This window comes from Eufriesea mexicana, unplaced genomic scaffold (assembly GCF_001483705.2).
Source record: "Eufriesea mexicana isolate 0111107269 unplaced genomic scaffold, ASM148370v2 scaffold4744748174, whole genome shotgun sequence".
Taxonomy (NCBI): Eukaryota; Metazoa; Arthropoda; class Insecta; order Hymenoptera; family Apidae; genus Eufriesea; species Eufriesea mexicana.
Window position 1 is genome coordinate 310,562 of NW_016907937.1, and position 20,320 is coordinate 330,881.

Consider the following 20,320-nt stretch of genomic DNA (forward strand, 5'->3'; position numbering starts at 1 on the left):
TAGTTCTTAAAATTAAATGGATTGCCTTGACTCTCACTTGTATGCAACCTACCGAATTATAGATCCAATTTCTCAACAAATTATCGATCATTTCTATTCATATACATGTACCTTACCAAAACAGCGTAATTCAACAAAGTTAAATACCAACAAGACAAATCGAAAGCGAGATAAAATATTGCACATTACTTATGTACAACATTTATAATTCAAAATTAAGTACATCGAATCGCATAAATTTGCGATAATAGGTATTACCTCTCAACACGTTAATTTCTAAAATATAAAATCTCATATCGTGTTGTATTATACAAAAATATAAATACTTTGATATAGAGTTATCGAATTATGAAAACAATTATACACATTTCGAAACTGCATGGTCTTGAATACTAATTTCGATTACTCTGCGACAAGGCAAAATAGCCAGCAATGATTTACTTTTCGATTAGAGGATTTTAATCACTCTTCGAGTGTTGAACAACGTACAGCTATCCGAATAAATTCATAACCCTAAACTGCAACGTTATCCGTGTAAGTTACATTTCTTGGATAGACTGTTTAGTGCATCTCGAAATAAATAACTAATAAGTTAACGATCTCGACGATTTTCACGAAATACAGTGTAATACATTAACGGTATTATGCGAAACTTGAGTATTTCAGTTCCCTTGACTGTAGTCCGTATATACACACGTTTTATCGTTATTTGGCTATCTTTACCTTCTTCTTTCCCCTTTATCGTATTCGGAATTAAAATTCGTTAAAACGGCGAATTCATTCCGAGTTTTGTACCGAACTCTAGCCGCGCTCTCTTCTGGTACCTCACGTTTACCCTGAAAAACATATTTAAAGATAATCAAGTGCTTGCCAATATCTCAAATTTATCAGATACTTACTTAATCTCTTGCCACTTGATCAATTCGTTGATCGCAAAAATCAGTGGCAACGAAATCAAGAAAAATAAGGGAAGCTGCAGAGGGAAACCTTCGATACTTTGCCCTTCGTCCCTCCAAAATTTGCAGAAGACAGTTCCTGAGAATGCTGCTTGTGCGCATAATCTAAAGAAGACTTAATTCCAATAGGAACCCTTACACAATAGGTATATTTTAAAAACTATGGATTTATATACTCACGCTATAAATGCACTTAAGAACCATACATAATTGTTAAATGGTTGTTTCTTCCAAATGGAATACTCTCTATGTACAAAGCTTATGGATATCGTGACTGCACGAAAGGAAAATATTAAGTGTTTTAATAGAGATCAACGTGACAACCTAAATTTGTCACCATGAGAGATTAGAATTGCGATTTTCAACCTTATACATTTCACTGTATACACAAACTAGTTATTAAAATTCTGCAGCATATAAAGAACACATGAAAAGATCTTACTTCTAACTAGATCTCTCTGTCATATTATTATTTGACAATCCAAGGAGAAGAAATGGTACATTGGTTGAAAATCGCTGGATCAGAGAATAATAAAATTTACCTAAATGTAAGACTAATAATGACAAGGCAAAGTGTTGTATCACTAAAATAATATTCGGTTTATCGCCCCAACCACCCCATGAGATTTCACCCTGTGGATCGGGATACACATACAAGCACTTGGCGTCTGCTGTGTAGGTCGGGCACAAAGTTAGAAGCGACATACACTGGGATAAAACTATCGTTATGACTGTTGGTAAAAATTTGCTACCGTAACACCACAAAACGAACAGAGCAATCTGAAACATGAAGAGCACATTATCGAGATCGAGCGATACCAGACGTAAAATCGATTAAGTAGTTCCGTTCCTTACCTGGCCGTTTACGGTACACTGATTTTTACCAGTTGCACGTTGCATTATGGTAGGATCCATGGGCGTAGCGATCATGGATATAGATAACATTGGAATGATTAAGCAACACAACCATAAGACTTGATCGACTGAGAACAGAGGTGGTAGCAGCAAGAAACCAGATACAGCTTGAGTGAAGGAGAGGGTAACTGTACAACAGAGCCAGAATTGCACGCAATTCCAGAGGGACGTCATGTAATGTCGAGCCTAAATAATATAATAAATAATATACAGTAATTATAATAACAATAAGAATTTAAATAAAGCTGAAAATATAACGTATCATTTTGCAACTCTTTTGAATGAAAAATATCGAATTCAGATTATTCGTTGCCATAATTCATTTCAAGATGTTTTATTACATTATTTACCTCCATAATTAAATGGAAAATCGCAATCGGATCTTCCCGTTTAACGCTCAACGAGCAGGAAATAGAGTTCAGTGCTCTGCTCAAATCGACTGGAGACGGACCTTGGTCGTCTGTGGTTGGTGACAGAACCGGGACTCTCTGACAAACTTGCGGATACAACGGTTCTACTGCCACTCTAAAGCCAAACAATTATTTCCTGTCATTATTTTATGCTCAAACGTCGCAGAAGACAGTTGAACGTGCGACGAACACACCGTTTGCTATGTTCTTCGCGTAAGTTGAATTTTATACAACCCCATTTTACCTCGAGTTAAATTTTGATAAAAATGGTATTTATTGCCGACGTCGCGCAACATACAACGAAAGAATCAAACAAACCTGCAAGATTCATCTGCGAAGATGAAAATCTAGCATACCTGCAGCCAGCCAAAGCTCGTCCTATAGTGCACACTAAACCTTACCAGAAACCAACCCTAAAAATTCAGTCAGACACGACGTATAGTTTGTCCTACAAATCCGAGTGCACTCCTAAACCGAGAGAAGGTTATGGGAAATACGAGAAAATAATCGCTGAGAAAACTGGAAAGTACGACTTCGACACAGTGTACAAGCTTTCGTACCCAGCTTCGATCGGAAAGGCACGCAGAGCTTTCGTCCCAAAATCATGTTTGTCCATCAATGGCTCTCACGATATGTCGACTACTCATCAGACATCTTACTTGGACCCTGGACACGCGAAGACAATTTCCTTCAAACCGTACAAAGGAAAAATTCAACATCCCATACCAATAGAATACAAAACAGTGACGAAGGAGTCTTATCAAGACTTTGGTGTGCCCGTGAACCTTAAGAGGCCACGGAAACGAGAATTCTGGCAAACCAAGTTCAAAACTGATTACCAAACTACGAATCATTTGTCGTATAAATATACAGAACCACTTTCGAAGAGGATTCGCGTGTCCTATCGACCAATTATTACTGCTCGGATAGAGAAAGACACGGTGTACAGTACGAGCTATCTAGTCCCTGGTCGTTTCGTAGCTAAAAGAAAATGTAATTTGTAAATGAGCCTGTATGTATAATATATTTAATACCTTCTTACAAATCTCGTTCGTTGATCATTGATATATGTGAGAAATAAAAATAAAATTGATTTATCAGATACTCAGTATCTGTATTGCAAGCTTTAATCTTTGGTCTCTTAAATTTCAATCTTTCAGATCTCAATCTGCAATGTTCTTGTTCTCAATCCTCATCTTTTGAATTATAAACTAACCTCTTCAGCTGTATTTATATATTATTTGTCTCTTCTTTTAATCAATGTGATTATGTTTGCGTCACGAGCCTGTTCCTAAGTTGCCTAGCTTACAGTTAGGCTAAGAGACAATCCTTTACTCTTACACGTAATGGTATATTTACCCTGCATCAGCTTGCATAAAGATGGGCATGTTCTCTGCGTTAGCAGAAGAGCCAAGAACACAAACAACTTCCCCATAATCTTGCATAATGTGCAGCATTTCCCTCGTAACAGCAGTGTTGCAATCAGTGAACAGAGATACCAAAAGGGGTACATTGTCTATCAGTTCTATGTGTGGTCGAATCTTATCGATGCCTCGAGGTAGTTTCGCCTGAAAAATGGAAGCATGAAGATTCGAAGCAAAATTATCCTCATCCTGGTAACTTACCCTGTTCGATAGGTCAAAATTTACGGGAGCACTTTGCTCCGTGCTGTCTGTAAGACAACTTAGGGACCGCCATGTTTCTTGCCCGGAACCTAAATCCACGCTTTGCACAAGAACGCTGTCCTCGCTCCTCACCATGTCTTGTTCCCTATTGCGGATAGATTATTCGATGAATATTCGACGTTGTTCGTGGTAAAATAGCGCAGAATAGAAACTCATTAACAAACGAATGAATCATCTACGAGAACGTGAATTTCGAGTGCGATAGGATGACGATGGAGCTACTGAACGCGAGAAATAACGAAGTGTACCAAAAAGTCTAGTCTACTGAAAAAAGATGAGGCAGGGAGCAAAATAATTACGAAAATTGTGACGATCCTGATCTCGTGAGCCATCGTGCTAGGTGATTTAGACTGCCATGCAAATTCAGAATAATATTATAGCATTTGAAGTAATCGTAAAAATAAATAATCTCAGGAAATCGTTGTAAGCGAGGTATAGACAAACCTATGGCTCATGGCGCTTTTAACTTGAGATGTTCCAGTATCGTTCCATTCCGTGGTCTCATCGTCGAATTTCACGGTGGAGAAGTCGGTATTTATAGCGCTGGGAGCAGACATACTCATGGCACGGCTGTTATCCAGATTCGTGCTACAATGTAAAACAGATGGCATTACGAAGGAGCAACTTCCCCCGTGCGTTTATGCAGGATAGAATCCTTGGAACACAAACACATCGATGCAGCATATTTATGCAGCAGAAATGTTTGAATGCATGCTCTTAATGTTCAAATATCGGCGAGGATCTTATTCGTATATCGTATCGTGAAGCAAAAGCACATATCTAAATCGAGAATAGATACGTGTAATAAACATTAGAGTGAAATGTCTTTTTAGTGTTTACGTGTGATAAGAGGGTAATATGTAACATACCGAGGAGAGACACGATTAAGCAAGTGGCTGGCCTCATCCATGCAGGAGTAATTATGCTGATGAGATTGGGCCGAGGGAGTGGGTGAGGACATGGCTGCTGCCTGGCTCACCCACCAACCCACTGGACTCTCGGACCTAATATTGGCGTGTTAGTTACATACATTTATTCGTGTATTTTATGTATGTCATGTAAATTACGAGATATTAACACATGTGCATAGAATAACTGTAAAAGTGTACAAGAATCGAATGTAGTTAAAAGTTGTATCCGCTAATGAAGAAGCCATTAAACTATATAACGTAGTTCATCAATAACTACCAGCGCAAATACAATCGTTTTAACGTAATGCTCTAAACGTAATAAAATACATAGGAGGAACGTCGGCAAGAAAATCGTACTTAAACTCGAAAATTCACTAAAATACGTATCAATCGTGAAACCAAAGGGGGAAGAAAAATCAGATCATCGCATTCGAAGAACGTTTAACTCTATGTAAAACCGGGTAATGGTAAAAAAAATAAAAAAAAAAAAATAATTAATAGAGAGCGTAACTAATAAACATGCAAATTAGTAACAGTAATGAAAGAAAGAGGTATAGACAAACATATACGATGGGGGCATGTGTGGATATCTCTCCAGCCATTGCTGTCTCCTGTAACGTACATGCATATTTTACATTCACATCCACAGTTATGACGAATAGCTAGTTAAACAGATTTATTATATCAGTTACCACCATTTATCTTAGACTTACAACAGATTAGACAGAGAGAAAAAAACACTAAAAAACGACATATACGTATATATTCAGATTAATCAACGAAGAAGATATCGTAACACCAACGACATACGATTAGTGTAAATACTTTGTGTTGAATATGTTTTTGTACACAGACTTTACACGTATAAGAGAAGAGAACATATATACTTTCCAACATGAGGACATGCCCCAAACTTCTTAGATTAATCCAAAAGCAAAATAAAGCAAAGCAAAATAGTTTATAGAGACGTAGATTAATGGTGAAGGAGTGAGGTACAGTACCTAGCTCTCTCACTCAGCAACGATATATGGCAATTCCATCCGCTCTCGAGTCCCATTTTCTCCGAGAATACTCGTGATCTTAGTTCGTTCTCTTTACTGAAGTGAACAAATCGGATGCAAGCCCTGTCCAGTTGCTCGATTAACTGTACCTGTCAAATATTTTAAGAGAACCTCGTTTGTTGCTTCATTTCAAGTGTTGGGTCGTTTAGCTGAAGCGTCTTACCATATCCGTTTGTGCTTGATACTGCATGGTCACCATCCCAATGAATACCTGATTGCACTGAACTTCGAAGCAACTGTCAACGTCATTTACGTTATCGTCCTTGTTTTCATTGCACAGTAAGGAATCTAGGAAGTCGTACCAATAAATCAACAGTGATCACGTTAGTTCTTAAGTATCACTACTTACCGGTCGAATGAAATTGTCCAAGTATGCCTTTTACTCTGGGATCGAGAACGTTTCTAAAGTCCCAAGGTAGCGGAGTGGGACTTCTGTGAGGTGCATATAAATGTTTGCTATCTGCAGGAAGTTCTAAGTATATTTTAGTCATCTTATCGCAGATACCACGAGTCAGTGGCCTGTATGCAAATGCGGTGCAGTATGATGTCAAACTAGTTCTCTGATAGAAATCCTGCACCTTTTTCCTGGAATACATGCCCGATGAGTATCAAGAATGCAAAGCAACCATGGTCTTATGTACCTATCGGACGCTGAGAGTGGACAGAGGTCGTGGCCGTCCCAGAATTCGATACAGGAATCCAAAATTATGTCAGCTGTACCCTGAGTGAGCAATTGCAAACCACCTCCACTGCGTTCCCTAACTACTACGGCGACCATGTGCGGGAATGGAAACTTTAACTTCGTTGCAATACTTAGGGATCGTGCAAACTTTATGTCTCGTCGAACCATTTCTGGTTGCTGTAACAGGAAGAATTGTAATTTTTCCACTTGGGTTGAAGCAAGGTAAAAAGTTCGAACGATGCTTACAACGTGCCTAAACGTAGATAACTGTTGCTCCAATTGGAATATATTTTGAGCCTGGTCTTGGAAACCTATCTGCTTCGCTAATTCACATAAACACCTATACGAATCATATACATCAAGTTCAATGAACTGGCATTTGCATCAACGAAGGAAAAAGAATAGAACAGAAATGTGAGATTCTCCCGTGATTAGCATTCCCATGAATATACGTTCGGAGATACATTCACCCATATAAACGGTTTAACTATAAATACGGAGGATACGTAAAATAACTATGGTTGGACTGACCACATATGTCCAAGGCTGCCTGATTCGTCGACTAAATACACGTGTCTTGAACTTTGCATTGTATCTTTTGCCTGATACAGACTCTTATCTTCTACACTGTGATCCTGGTAGCTGACAAATGTGTATGATCAACGTTACTGGTAATTGGACGTGTTACCTTTGGACTGTCTTAGGATTATGCGTATGACAAACTGGACAATTAGCTTGACATTTGGGAGAATTAGTTCGAGTAATGCACACAAACGAGGAAAAGAAATGCAATACGACAAAACACAAACAAAAACGGTTGGTTCTAACGAAGTGAATACGTACCGTCTATTCGTGACCGGTACAAGATTCTCATTATACAGAGCTTCACACGTGACATGGCAACAAAACTGCATATAATGTTCTTGGGTGTCCATATTACACGTGTTGAGGAGGATTGCTAAACCGAGGGGTTTTAACGAGTTCAAGTGTTGCCTCCAGGAATGATCGTCAAACTGTAGACGAAATGGCAAAGCATGATCGTGAGTGAGATCCAAGACTTCAGCTGTTGAGTGAGACATATCTAAAAATTATTCTATTTTTATGACAATCGCTTTTTCGAAGAAATTTTATTCCTAATAGCTCCTTCATTTCTGTTTTCTTTTCATTACCGTGTGTTACATATGACGTTTTATTCGAATCCTGCTTAGAATCTTCAGTTTGCGTTTGACACTGAGGTTCCGAGGCTCTGTCTAAACTACCAGTGCTGTAACATGTTTCAAATTGCATCTACTTAAGTATGGTATTCGAGGTATTGGGAAAATTGTTCTCGAAGAGTATATTTACCTTGAAGACGGGGATAGAGTATTAGCGTTTCGTAAAAAAAATACTTTCTCCGCAGTTGGATTAGGCCATGAAAGAATCCCTTTCTTATCTACGCAACACAGTGCCTAAAAATTTGGTTGTTTTAATTCATTCTATCGTTTAGAAGTTATATTGTAGTGTGCCTGAAGTACCGTAACTGATCCTAAAACATGTAGAATACTGGCGGATCTCGACATCATGTGCTCTTTGCCAGACAAGATATTAAAAAAGTATTCTTTCAATTCCAACCAATTGTACACTACTTCTGGATGGCTAGGTCCAGAAATATCTGCATCTTCAAAAGGGTCCACAAACTAAAAGGAACGCAGTTTAGAAAATATCGCACAAGTGATTTAGTCAATATTCGATGAAAGTTCCTCTGTCTTAAGGATCTATTAACCTGAAGTTTCTTCGAAGATTGATAAAGTTTAAACAGTGCTTTGAAACGAGCCATTCCAAAACAATTTAAAAAAATCCAACAAGTCGGAAATACTAATGGAAGTAAAGGGATACTAATAGCAATCGGTTGTAGCAAGAACATCTCGTTCCAATAACCGACACCAAAATATTCCGATACGTACAAGTATCGAAACAAGTTTACAACTAACACAATGATCAAAAGAATCGGGTAAGCTTGTTGTTCGATACAACAAATCATTAAGAGATGCCGTTTACGATTGTGATATGTGACCGGTCTATCGAGGGCTTGATCGAGAGCCATTCTGAGGTTCATCAAATACGGTGTTTCTTGAAGTTTATACATTTTATTCTTCAATGGCGTTCGAGCCTGTGGTGTTGAAAAAATTTCATTTGCGCTATGAACTTGTGGACTGAATACTTCTCTTGCATGTAACACTGGTGCATCAGGATCCTAAAATTACTTTGTATTATTATTTATTTCATATGATAAAATGTGTCAAATCATAAAGCATTAAATTTACATCATAAGGAATACAGTATCCAGGTGCTTGTTGCCCAGGTTTTATAACAATTATATCACCAGCAACTAATAATGCCCAGGGCAAATTTACTATACAACCATCACGATAACACCATTGTAATGTTAAACAAGGAGACAATGGACTACATAAATGTGGGTAATTTTCAGGATTCCACTGACAAATACTTTTTGCCACTGAAACATGTGATAGAGAAAAAGTTTAAAATATATTAAAATATAGACCATTTAAAATATTTAAATACCTTCTAATTGATCAAGAAGAACTTGTACTCTATAAGGAATTTCTTCGTGTCGCAATTTATTATCAGATACAACTAAAATAAAATTTAACACTACTAAACAACATACAGTCAGTCCTTCGTAAGGCAGTGTAGGGTACCTGTAATAGTACGAAATTTTATACATTATATTAGTATTTTCTTTTACTTTCTGACAATTGTTGTGAATTTTGAATGGAAGTCTACTGTTGGCATGTACTATGAGTATTAATATATTTATACAACATGACTGTGTTTCATACATGAAAAAGAATTGATTTATTTCATACCATGTATCGTCAATTGTGAAGAATGCACTAACAAGGATAATGGCATTGATCAAAAGTGCAATTGCTGATGTCCAACAAAGAGTTGTGTATTGACTACGATGATGTAAAGTATCCTTTAGCCAAGCTTTATATTTTCTGCACACAATATATACAATATATACAGTATAAAATATGGAATTCATTTTTCAATGTAAACAAATAATGAATGTTAATATTACTTATTTTTTTTGCAATCTTCTTCGTATTCTTGTAAGACTCTTTTAATATCACGATGTAATGTTTCAAGAGCAATTTTGGTACTTAATCCTAATGGTTCCCCAGATTTATTCTTAACATTTTCAGCTGGTTTTGAAGGGCTGTCCTTTGCCTGATCACCATCCATTTTCTATATAATGAAATTGTTAAACTTTTTTACATGTTACTATGTGTCATGCATTGAGATTCACATGGACAAATTCCATAAATTATGACACTTGTAGAGAGTAAAAATATATATACAAAGTCAGCCTTTTATATCTACTCATATATATAAAAATAATATAGAATAGAATAGGAATACTTGTTGAGATATATTATACAGTTTCATTTATAAAAACTAAGTCAAAATAACTACTTAACTAATGACTAATATGTTATTTTGAATTGCATGTATATTCTAAAAAAATAAATATAACATGCAAAGTAAACAAAAGATAAAAATATATGCATACAAGACTTCTAGCAACCTATTATCCTTCATTTTAATTTTATTTCTAGACCATGCATTTGAATCTTCATGTTGTTGTTTTTTAATGTCACACTTAAGCAATAACAATGTGTTCACATCCTAATCCACACCATAAAAAAATGAATAACTAAAGACTTAAGGCTGACAAAATATTCATACAATATTTTGACTTTTATTACAGCACAAATAGGAATAGGAAATTGAAATAAATAAGGAGAAAACGATGCAAATATGATTTATTAATACAGCCAGTTTCAAGGGACAAAAGCGAATCAAAACAAACGGAGCGAGGTTAAAATATATTAACACTTGCATAAATCAATTAATTGACCGTAATGTACCATTTATGTTTCTTGTATTTGAAGTACAGTTTACTGTTTTAAGATTTAGTTATAAGTTGGATAACTAAAAATAATGGAAGAAGTCTCATAATTGCGAATGACCTAAATCAGAACGAAGAATACATATTCGGATGGGTCAGAGCACAAACACAGTTCAGCACATGACGCAGTGCTGACGACAGTGATGTGTGTGTAAATCTGTTGCCGTTTTCCCGGTATAATTTTGTTGTGTAATTCTTTAGTACATAAAACCAATACACCTCGCACTTTCGTGCATCGCAATGCACGAACATAGTAAACAAATAATTTTGGAGTGCATACACTCGTTTTCGTAGTGTTTGTTGAATCGCGACATAACATAACCTCGCAAGAATGGATTTACTGTATACTGTAAATAGAAAAGTCACACCAAAACCATTTCTAAATCAAGAAAGGTACGTGATTATACTTTTTTAATTTTAGTAAATGGTCAATTTCTTTTTTTACATTATTTTCATTGATATAACATATTTTGAGCAACTGTTATTTACATTAATGTATCATAAACAAATAAAATATTAAAAGATAAAGTATATCTCATTTACTTAATATCTATATCTATTAATATTTTATATAATTGAGAAATATATTTTTATATATTTAAAAATATATTATAATGAAATTGAACTCCAAGAACATACCTTTTAAAATATAATCCTTTAATGTTTATGCAGTAATCAAATTTTTAGCCTGTATGAGGGACAATCTTTATGCTCGTTATCTAGTCGTAATATTGCTGCTTTTACTACTACTACAGAATTAGATGATAACAATGGAAAAACATGGGGATCTCATGTTTATGTTTGTGACTTAAATATGCCTTGGCATACTCACAAGTATGAAATATTTTCCAATACATAGTTTATCTCTTATTTCGAGAAACTAAAAAAAGCTAATAATAATTATTACTATTATTATATATCATTAGGGTGTTATCAAATAAAAATAATATTACTGCATTAGAATGGGATTTACCAGGTGATAAATTAGTTGTTGCTGATTCCACTGGAAATGTTCAGTTATGGATGTTTAAAGATCATGTTCTTAATGATTGGGTATTAATTGGTTCAACTTGTTTTGTTGGTGAATATATATTAGGTGCAGCATGGTTTCATAATGGTAAAAAGGTACTTCAAAATGATGTTAAAGGATTTTTTGATCTTGACTTTGATGAGCTCTTCTTATAGAAAAAATTTATTTCAGACAGGACTTGTAACAGAAAAAAAGGATAGTATTCATTATAGTGAGAAATTTAATCATTTACCTTTTGCTCCCTCTGTAAGACAATTCGGTGGTAGAGCAGCAGAAGGTGTATTGGTAGTTTCAACAACAGGCATGGTTGGTGCTGTTATGATCACGAAAGACTTTCAAAATCCTATTTGTTCCTCTACAGAAAGTTTAGGTAGCACAAGGCACAGGATAACAGCAGTTGATTTATGTTATGGGAAAAGTACATATTTATCCATGCTTTAATTATTGTTGAGATAGCTACTTAAATAGCAACAAATAAAGTAACACAAAACTTCATAAACTTTTAGATGGTCATATTTTGGTAGCTATAAGTAGTGGAAATATTTGTCTGCCAATTAGATGTTATAGAGTATTAGTACGTAAAAATGATGATAAATGTACTATTACGTCACAAGCACTGCCTAGTTTCTTTCTACAAGATGGTGCACCAAAGGACAATACATGTAATATCGAACAATTTCTTTAAAATTAATTATGGATTATCAAACTTTAGAATAATGAAATTATTTTCTTAGATACAAGTGTAACACACTTGAAGTTTGTAGTCCGGGAAGATGCAGACTCTTTGGTTATTGCAGTTAATAGTGATAGCGGTGGTATAGTAGAAGTATGGGAATTAAGGGAAAAGTCACAACCAGTTCATAAGTTGTTTCAGCCCAAAACATTAGAACCATTCAAAACTGTTGTGGTATGTGTACAAATTCAAAAAGTTATGTATAAAAAGTTTGATGTAATATCAATTACTTAATGATACATGTTTTTAATCTTCATTTATAGGTATGGCAACATCAATCGCAATATCGTTGTCAGTCTCCAATAGCAGCGATAGCGACTACAAAATTATCTATTGTCACCACATTACCTCCTCCAAGTTACGTTGTAGTAGCTTTAGCAGATTCTTCGATACATTGTTTAAGTCGCGATTGTTTAAAAGAAATATCTTTTTCTTCTTTGAATATGGCTTGGCGACCTGAAGAGCCAAATAATAAGTATTTTAAAACTTCGGTTTCGATAACTAATATAGATCTGTCTTGGCTGGGTTGTGCACTTCTAGCTTGTGATACGCGTGGAAATTTATATCTGTACAAATTACTGCCTGATGGAGGTAATTCTTCAGTAAATATACATTAAAAAAAAAAGTTATTTTCCAAAATAGAATACCATACTACAGATTCTTTTTACAGGACCATCATTGACATTAAGTTATGCTTGTACATTACTAGAATATTGTTTAGTAACAGGATTAGATTGGTTGGACATACTGTTGTGTTTGAGATCCTCGATGATTGAGCCGTTGTGCGAAAGGCTAGACGTTTCTTTTAACAGACAATTACAGCCAATACAACAGTATCATTATATTCAATTCCTTTGCATCAAAACGTCATTGTACAGGTTTCGTGTTATTCTTTTAAATTAACAATCGTTTTAAAAGAGAAATTATGTCAAAAGTATGCTGCTTCGCATCGTTCTCGAGCAGGATTACTGTTAAAAATTTATTTTCAGAATGCTAGTACCAGGACAATGTAAAGCCGCAGATTTGTCGTCGTTACTTATGATACATTCAGTAGCAACAGCGTTTAAATCATTGTTACGTCCGTCAGATTTAATTTCTCACGATAAGGGACCAGCGGAGAGCTTAGCAACAGTGATTAACGATGCGATTACCGATGTGGATAAGGTAGAAATGAATTTTATTCTCTCCCATAAGAAAAGCATCAACAGGTCTGTTTGTTGTATCAGATAATTAACGTGTGATTGCCAGGTACTTTTACATCTTGATCCCAAAGAATTTACCGTAGAACCAAGCACGCTTCAGTCGTTGCAGCAATTAATTCAATGGGTCGCGGATCTAGCTTTGAACCTCTTAGCTCGTCTTCCAGAGCAGCGGTTGCAAATGAAATCTGGCGGTGTTAGTATTGCAAATTTCGACTAATATAACTACACCTTGACCAAACTAGCATAGTTTTATTTATTATTATTTTTACGTAATATTGACGCAGTACGAACTCCTGAAGGATCACAAGGCTTTAAATACATTGAGAGAATTGCTTGTAATTATACGTATATGGGGTTTATTGCGTCCTTCGTGTCTACCAGTATTTCTTCGTAGTGCCGATAATCTCGATGTATTGGCCTTGTTATTCCGTTTATTGTCAAAATTGGTTCAGCCAAACGGAGATGGTCAGGCGCAGCAGGTTGACGACGGTCTAATTGGTAAGTTTTCTTTCATGTTTATCCAACTTGGAACTATAAATCGTATTAATATTAATATACGTATATTAATAACATGTAATAAGACGAATGCATATTCGCGTGTAACATTTATAAATAACCGTCTGGGCCTTATCGTAATATGTTGGCTAGTAGGAAGTAAGATAAAACACCACTTCCTCGTATGTTCGAAGGGAATTGCAGATTTTTTCATTCAGTTCTGACACAATCATTCCAGTGAGTATCTGGCGAAATGCCAGAGTGCATGGAATCTGTCGTGTATTTTGATCAGTGTTTCTTATAATTCTTCTTCTACAAACTTAAAAATGAGCAAGCCATTTATTAAGCATACGAAATCCTTTAAATTAACCTTATTTTGCATATTAATGTGTTTCTTTTTTTTTATTTATTGGATCATACTAGTACCTCCTGTAATCGGGGCGGTAACTAGTAACATTACGAATAAGCCTACAAGTTCGTCCGTTGGCTGGTACGTTCTGTGCTGGATCGTCGCCTTTTTCATGTGGCTTTTCATTTTGCTCTCATCCTGTTCGTTTCTATTTTGGATATGTCCTGAAACGAAGCGTGATGATAACCTAAACTTACAAACGTATGGCACGAATGGTTCCACGGAAGGTGCTATTTCTGATAGGGATAAATTGAATGTAAATATTGCTGACGATTCTCGGGATAGCAAAATTAAAAAGCACCGGGAACTACCTCCTCTTCTGATTCATCGTCGTTATTCTGGGAATGGTATCGAACGGGTTGGAACTGTGAACGTGGGAGAAAATGTTAATGAAAATGTTAATGAAAATGTTAATGGAAATGTTAATGAAAATGTCCATCAAAATAACGAAAGCGAAGACACATTGAAATCAGGAAATGATCATTTAAAGAGGCAGAAGGAATTCACGGAAGACTACTTAAAATTGGTAACAGTTTCTCCACAGAATGAAACTGATACGGTGTCTCCGAAAGGACCACTTTCGCCGAGAGAATTGTTTTTCATCGATCTTATAAAAGAAGCTGAAAAAGCAGAACAAAATAGTGCAAGTGATCCTCAAGGAACGAAAGGGAAATACTTCTTCCCAAGTGATTTTTCTCCCACTAGAAAAGACGTTAATAAAGATACGAAAGAAGGAAAGAGACCAGCTGAAACGCCAAGTAAAGAAGGGGAGGCAACGTATTTTATTGCGGATGTAGAAAGTCCAAGAAGCGAGAAAACTGAAGTGTATTTAGAAATCGATCCTAATCAAGAATTACTTAAAGAGTGGTCTCTGAATTTGGACGAGAAAAAGCCAGTTCTCGTATCACATGATAATTCCGACAATAAGCCAGATAAAGATTCGAAAGATGAATTTGTTCTATTTAAAGTATAATTAGATATTTTCTAATTTTATTAATATCATTCGTTTTATTACTAGTTATTAATTCCGATGTTACGATGTTATGAGCTTATTATAATGTTATTATAAGCAATATCTTTATATAGATAAAGTCATTATAATTGTATGCTAAATACTGATTGTAAAATGATCAAGAAGATAAGAGAAATTTACAATTTATTGTAATTTATTTACAAAAGACAATAAAATTATAAATGTAATTATAAATATAGAATATGTGCAACGACAATGACTTTCTTCCAGATGATTGTTGTCTATTACCTAATCAAATTATGATACCACAGTTACATCAGGGCAATAGCATAACAGCTATAGCCACACCTGTACTTTTTTATCAGAGTTTTCCTTTGCAGGTAAAAAAGCCAATATATTTCCTTGTTCATGTACCAGGCTGTTTTTCATTTTTAATTTTATCTATAATTTTATTTTAATTATAGCTAGAATATGGCATTGAGCCAGAACAATTATTATTTGTACCTGAACTTAATCCAGTCGAAGGCTGTATGCATAGTGGCCAGATTGTAGATGGTATTAGACATCTGTATCTTGGAAAGCAACCACTTCTTGTTAAACAGTGTACAAGGTATAATATGTAATGAATGTAACACTAATTATGAGGATCTTTTTTCACATTTGTATTAGATCATATTTTATGACAGTAATGAATTAAATAAATTGCTATAAATTTCACTTTCAGGTGTGTTGGAAAAGCTCAAGTTCAAAATATGACAAGAACTGCTGCAATTAGGGCATGGGATCAAAGATGGGCACGAGCTTGTCGTTGTGGTGGTATTTGGCGAATTCATAAAACTTGTCCCTAATAAGTAATTAATTGAATGTAGTGTATTGATAAAATTTATATTACAACTGTACTTGCGATTTTATACACAATAAGATGAATGATATTAAACATTTTTATTTAAGATACGATTTAACTTTCTTATTTTATGCCCTTATAAATTATATTTATTTAGATGGGAAGGATAAATAAAATAAATAACTTGTTAATTTTTATTATTTATTTATTATGAGTTTAACAGCTTTTACTTTTTCCAACTTTGCATCTTTAATTGAGCAAGCATACATGTAAAAATTATTTAAATATTTTTTTAAGAAACAATTATATAGATAAGAAATATATATCGCAACTACTTACAGCAATTTATTTATTTTGCAGAAGTTCAATAATGGACATTATTATTGATAATTTGTTAATAAACAAATGATTCTCAAATGTTATGTATGTATTGTTATTTTATAAACTTTCAAATTATATTATACCATTGTATAATAATTAATATTTTAATTGCATAATAGAAAGTTTATATAAATTAGAAAAAAGTTTTTTAAGTTATATTGATATTATTTTTAGAAAATATGATGACCATGGAAAGTTTATTTGACAGAACATAATCTTTTACAATTCTTTATGTGTAAATAGTAGGTTGTTAATGACTCTCTCCTTTTTTACCATCCAGTCTCTTGAATTCTCCCATATTTGTTGTTGAAATTGGTGAACCAAATATAGTTATATGATCAATCCTTGTTGTTTCACTACCACTCTGATTGTCTTTCACAAAAATTTGTATATTCTGCACATTTTGAAACTTTACATAACGCAAAGAAATTGGAATACCTTCTTCGATATCTTTTTCTGATAATCTGCACAAGACAAAAATAACACAATTAGAACAAACTTACTAGTACATCATAATATAAGGAATATAGAGATAACCACTCTTACGTCAGATCTTGAATGCTTGTATTAGAATCTGCCATATCGAAATCAATTGTTCTAGGTTGATTAATATATATTTTAATATTTTTTGGCCCCTTATCCTTGGGAGCTTTAATTTTCAAAGAATGTACTTTAACTGATTGTGAAAATGCAATAGATAGTATTAGTTGTTCATCACAGTCACTTTCCAAATATCCATCATCAGCAGTTAGACATTGTAGAAAGTTGTGATCATCGGATTCGTTTAAACATTCGCATTGTGCCTTTGTAATGAAACTAGATAGATCCATCTGCAAAAGATGTATTTGAAATTTTCTGAAGAACTTATGTACTATATTTATCTGTGATAATTTCATATAAAGTAAAGTTGGGTACAAACATCCAGGGAAATGATATATGTAGATATAAATAATTTTTATTGAGAGTTGAAACAACTAAATGATACAAGTTTTGCACATACATATTATATATCAATGATAAATTTAATTTAGGATGTAATATTTACAAAATACTGAAGAATCACAAATGCATGCAATTGGTAAAGCAATATAATTTACATTGCATATTTCAATTGATGGATTTTTTTAATATTAATTAATATGTTATAATAATGTTAATGTCCACTGAAAGAAGGTGACCACAACTTCGTTGGTATATATACATTCCAGAAGTACATAATTGCAGCAAGAAATATAATTCCAAAAATATGATAGTAAATATCACTATTTCGTACATGTCCAGAGACTGGACTCTCAGAATCTTCTGTATCTCCACTGTCATAAAACTGTAGAATTTTTGATTCTAATCCAACTGGATCAGCACCTTGACATAAGCCTAATTTTGTTTGGTTGCGATAAAATATAAATGTAGGCATTGCACTAACTCCTTGCTTTGCAGCAGTTTCTGCACATTTGTCTACATCAACTTTAAGAAATACTGCATTTGAATATTTAACTGATAATTGTTCGAATATTGGTGCAATTATTTGGCAAGGACCACACCTACAGATTATAAAATTAATATTAAAAGATATTTTCAAATAACAAAACATTGATTGTTTTGTTAACGTCAAACAAATATTACTTCAACTAATTGATAATAAGCTATATTTATGTAAATATGTAAGAATAATAAAAATTAAGAGGTATTAAATATTATCAGTATATTTTATAGTATGTGAAATTGATAAATATTTTATTAAAAATTATTTTGAGGTTTTAAAAGAGATCTTTCTTAAGAAGATTATATTAAAATATAACGTAACAATGTCAATAGTCATAGAAATATTAAAATTATATTTGTTATTAATGTCATAAAACATTTTGCAAAATAATCAATGCTTTTTAAAGATATTTCGAATACGTTTCATAAATTAAACGAAAAGGTAAATAAAAATTTCATATTTATAAGTTGATATGAATAGCAAGCATAGGTTGGGTAATTAGAGTCTTCTAATTTTGGTAACCTTTTATTTAATATAATTCTAAGAAGCTCACCATGCTGCTGTGAAATCTACTACAACCAATTTTGTACCCGCACTAGCCATTTCCCCATAAAATTGACTATCGTCGTTGATTACGCGTACAGCACTCATCGTATTTTTAAACTAACGTAATACAACGTGCATGAAAGAAGAACGAATTAACTTCTAGCGAAATATTCAATGACTGGCACTTTGAGTACACAGAATTGTGTATTCGAATAGGTTCAATTTTATGGTTAATTCACGATAAAATGTTTCAGGTATGCTATTGGAGACTGAGGCAAAGGCAGTCCACGCATGGAGTATCTGGATAAAATTGGAAATGCATCACTTACTCGAGTATATATGAAAACACGGTTTAAGGTTAACCCGCCAACTATGGAGAACTTTCAGCACGCAAGAAAAATGAAATATAACTTTTTTGCTGAATTTATTGAAATTTGCAAGAACGTGGTGAGTGGAAATAATATTTAATATTGTAAAACAGTTTTCAACACTCTGTAATAATTTTCCATACATTCTGTACGTTTTTCGTCAAAAATGCGTACAATATTCGCTGAGTGCGCAATATTCAAATCGAAGCATTTGTATTCCATATTGGAAATTCAAACGTATAGTTGCTTTGAGCGATATAGCTAAGTTGTAAAATCTAAAAACTATAGATGTTCTGATTGTTGAAACTAGCTTAAGATATAATAAATATACGAACTGAAGATATAATTAAATAATAATTTGAGATGATAATCTCAAGTATTATTTAGCACTATACGAGGTTAATTGCTTTGCTGCACTGTATTACTGATAATACTCCATGCGAAATTAAGATTCTTTTATATATTAACCTTTTCGCCTACAATATTGTGTGAGACTCGTAGGAAGGAAATAGGACTAAACACGAGTGTAATAGCTGAGAGGCGTGGTTTGTAGATAGGGTCCCACGTAAACATTATAGGTCAAGTTCGTGGTTAATTTTCGCCGGTGTTCTGTCTCAGTTACGTGTTATTCTTCGCCGCGTTTGTACAAAAGTTTCGATCGCGTTCGATTATGTTCGATGTGTAACCAGTGTTGCTGCCGACTATGGCACGCGGCATCGAAACTGAAATAGTAGTGCAAGGTAATTACTAATAAACGAAATGAGATAGAACTAAAGTGCAGGATAAATTCTTTTATTTTATTACTTGTTGTTTCAGGTTACATATGCAACTTGCATACGGCCCTTCGTTATGGCGACATTAAACGGTATCATCGTGGCAGCAATAGGTGTCGCCGATTGATACGACAATTTATAACCTCGCTATGTCATCTAAAGTGAGTACATCCTACTTCTATAATGTAATAGTATCAGTATTATTTGAGAAATTTCATTGAAACTGCGCAAAATTTGTATACATATGCATGATTATACATTTTTTACAAGTTTCTATTAATTTTACATTTACGAATTCTACAATAGAACTTTTAACAGTTCTATTGATGAAATATATGGAATACGTTGAGCACATATTTTTTTTAAAGATATTCTTTGATACATTAAAATGTCAACAACGTTATTTTTGAATATTTTATTTAATTAATAATATAGTATTATTTAATTATTAGTAGTATAGTTAGTAGTATAACAGTTAAGGTAG

The 20,320-nt window shown here is 33.9% G+C and overlaps 3 protein-coding genes across 3 annotated transcripts; 1 reads left to right on the top strand and 2 right to left on the bottom strand.

Moving 5' to 3' along the window:
* Positions 1-741: 741 nt before the first annotated feature.
* l(2)k05819 (transmembrane protein 94-like protein l(2)k05819) lies at positions 742-10,621 on the bottom strand. Its single transcript, XM_017898409.1, has 27 exons — positions 10,559-10,621; positions 9,709-9,875; positions 9,491-9,625; positions 9,186-9,322; positions 8,924-9,117; positions 8,383-8,853; positions 8,135-8,296; positions 7,965-8,068; positions 7,790-7,884; positions 7,464-7,701; positions 7,152-7,262; positions 6,867-6,960; positions 6,580-6,797; positions 6,288-6,523; positions 6,102-6,226; positions 5,879-6,027; positions 5,441-5,488; positions 4,836-4,970; positions 4,411-4,554; positions 3,907-4,051; positions 3,641-3,849; positions 2,222-2,396; positions 1,812-2,057; positions 1,499-1,736; positions 1,137-1,230; positions 900-1,061; positions 742-836 (listed from the first exon to the last, which is right to left on the bottom strand). Exons 1-27 carry the CDS (start codon positions 10,559-10,561, stop codon positions 764-766), a joined length of 4,308 nt encoding a protein of 1,435 aa, XP_017753898.1. The 5' UTR covers positions 10,562-10,621; the 3' UTR covers positions 742-763.
* On the top strand, positions 10,602-16,364 carry MED16 (mediator complex subunit 16). Its single transcript, XM_017898396.1, has 14 exons — positions 10,602-10,992; positions 11,272-11,433; positions 11,526-11,724; positions 11,801-12,047; positions 12,136-12,291; positions 12,364-12,536; positions 12,626-12,953; positions 13,033-13,240; positions 13,352-13,526; positions 13,611-13,757; positions 13,849-14,062; positions 15,712-15,821; positions 15,906-16,051; positions 16,166-16,364. The coding sequence occupies exons 1-14, from the start codon at positions 10,931-10,933 to the stop codon at positions 16,287-16,289; spliced, it is 2,451 nt and encodes an 816-aa protein (XP_017753885.1). The 5' UTR covers positions 10,602-10,930; the 3' UTR covers positions 16,290-16,364.
* A 526-nt stretch (positions 16,365-16,890) lies between these two features.
* On the bottom strand, positions 16,891-18,935 carry Txl (Thioredoxin-like). Its single transcript, XM_017898334.1, has 4 exons — positions 18,703-18,935; positions 17,940-18,207; positions 17,213-17,496; positions 16,891-17,130 (listed from the first exon to the last, which is right to left on the bottom strand). Exons 1-4 carry the CDS (start codon positions 18,798-18,800, stop codon positions 16,917-16,919), a joined length of 864 nt encoding a protein of 287 aa, XP_017753823.1. The 5' UTR covers positions 18,801-18,935; the 3' UTR covers positions 16,891-16,916.
* Between the last annotated feature and the right edge of the window lie 1,385 nt (positions 18,936-20,320).

Coding starts and splice junctions, on each gene's coding strand:
- MED16 (XM_017898396.1), top strand. CDS start 10,931: ATGGATTTACTGTATACTGTAAATAGAAAAGTCACACCAAAACCATTT. Junction 12,954..13,032: donor CAAATTACTGCCTGATGGAG/GTAATTCTTCAG, acceptor TTCTTTTTACAG/GACCATCATTGACATTAAGT. Junction 13,527..13,610: donor CGATTACCGATGTGGATAAG/GTAGAAATGAAT, acceptor TGTGATTGCCAG/GTACTTTTACATCTTGATCC.
- Txl (XM_017898334.1), bottom strand. CDS start 18,800: ATGAGTGCTGTACGCGTAATCAACGACGATAGTCAATTTTATGGGGAA. Junction 18,208..18,702: donor GTAGATTTCACAGCAGCATG/GTGAGCTTCTTA, acceptor TATAATCTGTAG/GTGTGGTCCTTGCCAAATAA. Junction 17,497..17,939: donor AGAGTCCAGTCTCTGGACAT/GTACGAAATAGT, acceptor CATCTTTTGCAG/ATGGATCTATCTAGTTTCAT.